The sequence below is a fragment of the Ochotona princeps genome, chromosome 8, assembly GCF_030435755.1.
Source record: "Ochotona princeps isolate mOchPri1 chromosome 8, mOchPri1.hap1, whole genome shotgun sequence".
In the NCBI taxonomy this organism is placed as follows: domain Eukaryota; kingdom Metazoa; phylum Chordata; class Mammalia; order Lagomorpha; family Ochotonidae; genus Ochotona; species Ochotona princeps.
The window spans coordinates 60,346,634-60,355,807 of record NC_080839.1 but is presented as its reverse complement, the minus strand read 5'-3'; the positions used below and the strand labels follow the sequence as shown (position 1 = coordinate 60,355,807).

Genomic DNA, 9,174 nt, shown 5'->3' with positions numbered 1-9,174 from the left:
ACTTCCAATCCAGTGCACTGCTACAGTGACTGGGACGGCAACAGATGTTGGCCAAGTCCTTACATCCTTCTAACCCATGTGGGAGATCTGGATGGAGTTCCAGAATTCTGGTTTGGCCCTGGCCCAGCCTGACTTTTGCAACCATTGTGGAGTGAACTAGCAGATGGAAGATGTCCTTTTGTTTAGATAAACATTTGATGGTGAATATTCTCATTTCGTTTCTTCTCTGCAGAGCTGGTTTGAACCCTGCACACACAGAGCCCAAGGAGCCATCAGCATGTCTTCCAATGACAGCTTAATTTGGCTCTTTTCATTTTCCCAGTACAGAGTAGAGCCCTGATGAAAGAGCTGCGTCCAAACCATAGAAGGCACCGGGACTGAATCAATAAGCATACACAGTCCGCTAGAGGAGATTCCAGCTATGGTCATATTTGGTTCTTAGATTTCGAAGTCTGTAGTGATTTGTGTCTAGGCATATATGCTGATAAACTTGAACTACTTCCCACCACTGAAGGGCTTTCTGGATAAAGTGGAGACAGACACCTGCATAGAATACAGAAGTTACAGTGGTTCCCAGTGAATCCTGCCTCCTGGAACTTACTCTTGTATAAGCCTTTGCCAAGCCTTAGCTGGACCTGGTGATAGTTTCTGCTGAATAGAACCTGGCAAAAGGCTGGCATAACTTATGGGATGTGGTTATCAATGAGCACAGCTTCCCTCTCGCTGATATGCTTGCCTTCCTGGCTGGCTCTGCTTGGAGAGGTTCTATGGCAAGGACTGAGAACATCTCTGGCCAAAAACAGCCTGTGAGGAACTACAGCTTGTGTGCCACACTGGCTGAGTGAAGAGATCAGCCGTAGGTGAACCTTGAGATGCCCATAGCCTCACCAGCACCTTGCACGCAATGTGGTAAGATGCTCCGAGGCAGAGAGCCCAGCTATGCTTGACCCACGGAGGCCGTGGGCTAACACCAATGTTGTTGCTTTAAGCTCCAAAGGGTCAGCCTAATTCATTATATAGCAATAGACATGGAAGAGACCAAACTTACCTACCTTAGCAGAGAATGGGTGGGCCTAAGTGGTAGACATTGTCACACGTTATAGATGGTTTCTTCTAAGAAATGGCACCCAACTGTAACCAATTCCCAGAGCACATTAGTAAATTGGGGATACCAGACTAAGAAACCCCTCTGCTAACAATGCAGGATATGGGGCCATCCCATAGAGACTGACTAAGGTTGTTCTAACTCAGAAGGGGCTCAGAACCAGCTGAGGAAGCTACACCTTACCTGGACTGTCTGCCTCAGGATTTCCACTAAGGAACTCAGAAGCAGCTTTATTGGCAAAACCCACTGATCTGATCTGACTCTGACATAACTGGGAATGGGGGACCACAGATGTTATGAACTATCTTGAGATCACCCAGCTAGCTGGTAGCAGCCAGGATAAAAGAACAAGTCTCCAGCCTCCCTCTTCCTCTTCTTTGTCCACCCTGCCACAACATGCCCACCCCTCATCCCCAACAATACCAAAATTGGTTAGCTCCAGCCAGTGGCAGAACACACAGTGCAAGAGACACCCGGAGACAATTTCTAAAATTAACTTTATTTATTTTGAAAACCACCTCCACTCTAGTCCTGGCCTGATGACAGGGAAGGCTTTTTCTTTTTTGGAAGAAAAGGAGCAGCAAACACTTCCCATTGCATCCGTCTCCAGGGACCAGGCAGGGGAACACCGGGCCAGGAACATCATGCCCTCCAGAACATGTGGGATTGGTCACTGAGCCATGCTGGCCTTCAAGCGTTTCCTCCATCCTCCCTGAGACAGTGCACCTGTCCTGAGAGGCTCTGCCTCTGCCTCCCAGTCCAGGGTGTGTGCAGCAGTCATGGGCTGCCCGCAGCCTCTTTTTCCAGTCTGTTCTGGCCTACAGAAGTACCAACCCCAGAGCCCACATTGGCCTGGGCAAGGAAGTTCAAGAGCTCATCATGTCCCAGTGTTGGCTCATGAGTGAGGACTCACATGGATTGACGACAACGTCTGTGCCGGCCTCAGTGCTGTCACCAAACATATCTGTGTCGAGGCAGAGGTGGGATGCTATGTGCTCGATGTGGGAACCCGTCTTGGTCCATTGCTGAGAAGACAGAGTGGAGAGGGTGAGCTGGGCTACTGTAGGCAGGGTCCTGGGCCCCACACACAATGTCACAAATTGCAGCACCACCACAAAGAAGGACATTGATTCGATTTCATGGTCTTGGGTAGGAATAAGAGTACAGCTAACTACTTGGCTGGTCCCTGTGCTCACAATTATTTAATTGTACTCAAAAGAATTAAAAGGAAAAATCAATGTTTGCTAGAAAAACTTTGAAGTAGGCGCTACCTTTGCCAAGTCATGGGCCACAAAATGTGAAGCCAGACAATTACAGGAGTATTTGGGGATCCCTCGCTCAGCTCTGCAAGGTCATAAACCACAGGGAAGGACAGGGGAGAGCGGGGTGGTGAGCAAGATGGCAGGGACCCAAGCAGAGCCTCACACAGCACTATTTCCCATGCTTTACCTCCCATGAAAAAGATGGAGGGAAAGATAAGCCTTAAGCCACCCTCCCCCAATCACAGTGCTGAGTTGTATACTTCATGAAGATGGTCTTCGTCAATTGCTGTGAACAGTTGTACCATAGCATCATCAACCACATTTCAGAGGCAGAAAGGAAAGAGACATTTAGGAATCTGCAATGGGTCACACAATCAGGGAGCCCTAAGATGGGCATCTCACTCTCCATCCCTGACCTCAATATATGGCACATGGGATCCTGAGTGCCGCCAGCTCTGTGCTGCAGGACAAACTGGACACAGGCATACCTAGAGTACCAAGAACTTGCGGACACATTGTCAGTGCCCAGCACCCAGAAGCAGAGTGGGGGTTGGCTCATCCTGGAGGCTCAGAGGTCCTTCTCTGGGGATGTGATGACAAGAATGGGGTGATGGCAGAAGAGTCAGGGACAGTAGGCCGGTATGGTCAGCTGCTGGCCAGTGGGCCCAACGTAGCTGCTGCTATTGGCATCACACACACACACACACACACACACACACACACATGCAGAGGCAACACTCTCCTCCCTGTACTCACAACCAGGGCCTCGGTCTTCTGCACCCTCTTCTTTGAATGGCATTTCCTCTTTGCCTGCACCTGAGACATGGCCCCTCCACCACAGGAACATGGAAAACAGCAGGTGGCCCACACCCGAGGGACCACGGAGTACTCACCTGTTTGTCATCCCCATTCTTGCAAAGGACAAGGACCACTGGGGCGCCAGGGAACAGAGTGACTACCGACAGGCACAGCTCCTCCTGGATGATCTGCTGTGTGTAGGTGAAGGCCCATATCTAGTGGGAGAGAGTGGGGAGGTGAAGATCCGCACATGGGAAGGGAGCAGGGCAGTGTTCAGTCCAGGTGTGATGATTACTATGTCTGGGCGGGAGGTGTTAGGGTTAGGGTTATCAGTTTGTCCAAGCCCATGGTCTTCAGTGTGTGTCTGGGGCCAAAGTCTTCACAGGGGTGTGTTCCCCCCACCGGACACAGCAGATAGCTCCCTGGCATCCCCTCCCCACCTGTCTTTAGAATGTCTCTTTAAAAAAAAAAACACATCCCAGTCGGGCGGGCAGTGGGGAGGGTTCCTGAAGGTATGAGAGTGCTAACAAGTGGAAGGTGGAGGGAGAGCTGAGGCAAAGAGGGCCGTGAAGAAGCAAATTCTTCCCAGGCATGGCAAGCAGGAAGAGAAGCCAAAAAGAGCAGGTTGAGAGCTGATTTCTGGTGACACAAGAAGAAGGGACATGGGGAAGAGGCTGGGACTGCAGGTGCATCCTCCGAGGTGCCAGGGATGCTAGCACAGCTGCTGCTAATGAGGCCTGAGCACCTCACTTCTCAAGCCAATGTGGGCCCAAGAGCTGTCAACCATGAGCCACAGAGAGCTTTGTCCCCAGCTGTGAAGTCAGGGATAGCTGCCCTTGGCCTTTCCTGGGGACCAAAGACAAGCTCCCAACCCCCACCCCCAAAATGCAGGAGGGTCTCTTGCTGAGGGCAACCTTTGTCTTCCATTCCTGCAGACCAAGTGGCCTGGCACCTCTGCCCTTAGCCACTTAGTGGCTAGGGAAAGAAAAAGGTCCATTTCCCACAGTGATAGGAGCAAGTGTCCCTGAAACAAGACACAGGTTCACTGCCTCATGCCAGTAGCTTGTGGTCTGTTAAATGCCTTCCACATCTCGTTCTTCCTCCTCCTCGCTCTCCCATGGATTCAGACCCTCTGCTGTCCTCACTGCTAGGCCTACCTGAGCTGGGCTGGCTTGTTGGGCAACAGTCACTGCCCCTCCCCACCTGGGACCCTCTGTCCCCTCTCCCTCACATGGGACCATCACCCAAGCAGGAAATGCTGACCCAAAAGACGGTTCAGACCAGAATACTTGCGTTGGCCTTTTTCAAACTTTTGGTGTTGGGGAGAAGACCCAGGTCATTAACAACTTCCTGGGGGCGTAGATGCAGATAGAATTAGATCAAGAAAGACAGCAACTCAGTTCCTACAGAGATGGGTAAGTGGGTGCTCTTCGCATTCTATAATAAACTCATAGAAATAGTAACATGTCAGGGAAAGCATGCCTTGAGACAGACGCAGCAGTTCTCTGGTCTTGTGAATATCATCACTCCACACAGACCATTTGCCTCCCCAGCCAGTACCCACAGAGCTGATGGGGTAGTACTGATGCTGTGCAAACAGTTAACACTTAAAATGAGCAGGATCCTCACTTTATAGATGGTGAAGCTGAGGCTCCAACAGGTTATCCAAGGTCAGGTATTAACAGAGGGACCCAAACCAACTTTCTCCAATAGCTCTGCTATTGCTGATGCTGGCAGAGGCCTCCCTGCCTCCGAGGCTCTAGCAGAGGAGTAAAATCACAGGAGAAGGCTGCTCCTGAGATTCTTCTTCAGAGTTGTAAATATTGAAACTATATGTCAGTTTCCTTCATGGGTAGTTTCCAAATACAACAGCACAAAAGGGGCCTATCCATCCTACCAAGCCTCCGTTTGATAGGTCCTGGGGTGGGACAGGTCAGTGAGCAGCATGCCCGCTCTGCGGTGTCTCTGGGAATTGGGCTGAGAGTGAGAACAGAGGTCCCTGTGCCAATGACTTCACACCAGAGTGTGGGGACACACACCAGTGCTGGCTTGCGGTCTGGGCCTGTTGCCCTTGACTCCTCACCTGCAGCTTTGCGTGACACTGTGAACCCCCAGCCTATACGCCCAAGCTTGGTCACACCCTTCTAGGTGGTTCCCCTGCGACCTGGGAGTGCAGAACAGAAGACTCAGTCCACCCTAATGTGGGTGTGTTGGCGGGTGGAGGACAGAGCCCAGGATGAGACACACACAGAGGTCCTGCACGAGGCCCTAGCTATCTGGGTGCGATGTGGGAAAGTGGCCAGGCCCTGGGAGTGACCCTGGGGTACTCCAAGGTCTGGGAGGAAGAGGAAGAGGATGGCCTCAGGACAAGGCTGCCAGGAAGCCAAACGTCTAGGTCCATGGCATAAAGCAGACCCAAAATACAGACCTCTCTCTGCTGACCACACAGCCTGCGGAGAATCACGAATTAGCACTCAGAAAGTAAGCGGTCCCTGCCACACCGCAGTGAGTCGTGTTAAGCGTGGAGTGAGCACAGCTTCTGAAAGCCCATTTTTGGCGTTTCTTCTGAGGCCCAAGAAGGCCTCAGAAACTGGAAATGGGGGACAGGAGGATGTTTTTGGGACACCAGAGGCATGAGTGGCCGCCAGGAGGGAGTGCATGATGACTGGTGCCATGTGGGACTGGGGTCGGGGCAGCGAGTGCACAGGCACATAAAGGACAGTGGCCTTTACGCTAAGCCAACCTTCCATTAGCCAGGCCCTTCCTGGCATCTGAGTCATTGAACCTCACAATTTCCCTACAAAGGCTGGTCTCTAGCCACATCTGTAGGAGGAGAGGAGGACTAGGGAGGAAGAAACGGAGGCAGGCAGGAAGGCCAGATAAGCAGGGGCTTTTTGAGTCCCATCCTGCCACGGTCAGACTTCCTGCAATAGCCTACAGCACAAGATTTAGGAAGCCAGAAATTGTCAGGCAGAGCCAGCCTGATGTGTGAACGCTGGCTCCTTGCTGAGGGCTCCATCCAGCAGACTGGGAGCACCACAGCCCATGACTTGATGTCACTTCCCCTAACAAGTCACACCCAGAGCTGTCCCTGTGGAAGGTGACCCAGGGTGTGGCAGATGTAGAGGGGGAGGGTCCCTGATGAACAGATCCAGCCTGCATAGCTCCAAGGCCACCTGTACTTAGGGAACACCCCTGGAGAGGGCCAAGGCTGCTGGGATGAGCATGGGCTGGCAGAAGGCAGGGCACTGTCCATCTGGCTGTGACTGCGAAAGCTGGGAGGCAGAGGGCCCAGCATTCAGCCTGGGGCTTCCGCTGGCACTTCCGATGCAGCAGCGGAGAGTAAAGACTTCCTCAGCACTGAAAGGGGGCAGCTGTGAGGATGAGGCAGGGGTCCAGGCCCCTTCCTCGGATATGAAGTCTGCCAAGAGCAGCCATTTTCTACTGGGTTGACTTTGCTCTCATCTAGTTATGTTGAGGTGAAGAGGTAAAACTTGCATCTGCATGGTGGGGACAGGGAGGCTGGACATGTTAGAAGGCATAGCATGAACCTCAACAGAGGACCTGGGCCTAAACTCAACTATACTGAGGCTGAGATGCCCTGAAGGAATCCTACAATTCCAGCAGCAGGCCTGCCCCTGAACCCTGCCCTGATCTCTCTCATGCACCACCCCAGTGGAGTCTCTCTAGGCCTTGTACATCCCATTTTTCCAGGGGTGGTTGGGGGAGGCAACAAATAAACTTCCTGGGGAACACTTAGCCTAGGTTAAAAAAAAGACTTCAGAGGATGGCAACAGCAGGTTAATTTGACAAGGCAGCCATTGCTGGTCTTGCAGTAGAGAGCAAAGTAATGCCCTGGTCACAGGGACCCTTGTGAGGTGCAGGCCTAGAACTATGTCTCACATCTACTGTCCACCTGACGCCCACAACAAACCCAGGAGCTGGGAACAGGGTTGAGGTCAATGGCAGCACTGGGCAGGGGTGGGAGCAGAGCCCAGTTGTGAATGGGATGCTTATGTGAAATGCGGCTCAAGTCATGGGCATGCAGGGCCAATAGCTGGTCTTGGACCCCATATGCTAGTCTGTGGACTAAGCCATGAAACACTCTGTTTGGGTGAGGCACCTGGATAGAAGGAACCAGGGCTCCACTGGACGTTCCACCTGCTGACCTGACGTATCTGCATCTGAAGCACCAGCCCAGTGATGGCTGACCCTGACTACATCCCACTTGCACCCACTGGCCATGCAGAGGCTGCCTCATCGGCTGTGCAGACCCAGACCCTGGCCTCTTCCTGCAGGACACCTCTGACCAGAGGTGCCAGGCTCCAAGGTTGGGACCTTCGCTGGACTGACTTTTGCGGTCATTAATTCCAGCTCCTCCTGTCCTATCCTCCCACACTAACATACTTTGTGATGATTGACACCTCTCACCTAATACATTCGTTGTGCATTCGTTGTGGAATGCTGGTACACCTGCTTATTAAACTCATGGCCTTGGGTGAATGACTCAAGTCTGCACTTCAGTACCCTCAGTAAATGCCAGCCAGCCAGAGTCAATGCATGGAATAAACAGATCAAGGATGGGGTGCTTTGCTAAGCAACCAATGACTGTCCCTGTCCCTGATCCTGAGGACAATAATGGCCCTTTAGGCCCTCTTGCAACTGCCTTGAAGATGGACTGCAGTGTTAGTTTCATAGCCTGTTCTGGGAAAGTATGGGTAGCAAAATGCTACCAGGCCAGAAAGCGACATGCTAGCAGTATACTCTCCCTTCTTCCTACCTACCCCTCTCCTGGGCACCTGCAGGCTCAGATCCCACAGCCAGTGGAGAAGGTGCCAGTGAACGTCCGGGCTGGGCAAAGAGCTGGTATTTTCTTCTCCCCTTCCTGGGCCAGCCTGCTGCCTCACTCATGCCTCACAGCATAAACATGCCAGCAGGCTGAACTGCCAGGGACATGGTGGAAGCACACAGGAAGACCCTTATCACTTATGCTCTCCCTCCCATCCCCTGCCTTCTCCTTAACTTGGAATAGAACTAGACAGGTGCACTGGCCTCCTGTCCACCTTTAACAGCTATTTTCCTAGAGAATCCAATAAAGAGGACACTTGTTAACCTGGTGACTTCTTGGGCTTCCCATGTGTGCAACAACAGGATTATACATTTCTCTCCCTTCTCACCCCGGGCATTAGGGTGCCAACATCAAAACAGGTGTAGATTAAACATTTTCTCCCAAGGTTAATGAGGTAAACCAGGAGGGAAATGAGGCAGTGTTAGGCTGGGAAGAGGCTGGGGTCTAACAGATGCCCACAGCCATCGGTGCAGGGAAATCCCAGGTGAGTTTGCCTGAGAGGGGTTGTCCAGGTGGACAAAGTGACCACAACCCAGGAATCATGTTGCTCCTTAGGATAAGGCGTGGCTTTGTCACCACAGGAAAAGAGCCCACCATCTGACCCCTGTCTGTCTTCTCTCTCCACCCTCTCATGCCCTGGCTCTGGCCTAAGGCATGCCAGAGGCTGCATCCTGAGCTCCGTCCCACGCCTTGAAACAGCTAGATTTCCTGAGCTGCCCTTCCCCCTTCTCACCTGGCCTATTCCCACTCAGCTCTCAGGGTACAGTTCATTTCCAGCATGGAAAGCATGGATGGAAGCGCTCTCATGTGGGTATTCTCCCTGTATTCTCTCTACTTAACTCTCTAGAACTTAATCTTTCAAATAAATAAATCTTTTTTTAAAAGGGAGATTATCAAAACCAAAAGCATAGAGAAGATCTCCAAGAAAGTTTTCGGAAAAAAAGAAATGTAAACTAAGAACCTTGATGAACAGTGACTGTTCTTCAGAGGGCAAGGGTGAAGGCAAGCAGTTGAGGAAAGAGACAGAAAAAAACAGGACTGCAGGAGCATGGGGGTCTGGGAGCCACAGGAGCTGGAGGTGGGAAGGAAGGGGGCCACATGGTGGAGATGCTGGCAGCCAGCTAAGGGCTACTGAGGCTGAGAAAGGCTGTGAGTGTCTA

General features: G+C 51.9%; 1 protein-coding gene across 2 annotated transcripts in view; it reads right to left on the bottom strand.

Annotated features, from left to right (window-relative positions):
- Positions 1-1,052: 1,052 nt before the first annotated feature.
- Positions 1,053-9,174, bottom strand: part of GALNT14 (polypeptide N-acetylgalactosaminyltransferase 14) — a 196,343-nt gene continuing 188,221 nt past the window's right edge. The window contains exons 14-16 of one of the 2 annotated variants that reach the window (XM_058668119.1): positions 3,261-3,380; positions 2,019-2,130; positions 1,053-1,131 (exon numbers count right to left, since the gene is read on the bottom strand). In XM_058668119.1, coding sequence (XP_058524102.1) covers positions 1,091-1,131; positions 2,019-2,130; positions 3,261-3,380 — 273 coding nt within the window. In that variant the 3' untranslated portion in view covers positions 1,053-1,090. Of the gene's footprint in view, positions 1,132-1,583; positions 2,131-3,260; positions 3,381-9,174 lie in introns of those variants that run through there. The other variant, XM_004582712.3, reaches the window with a different exon arrangement.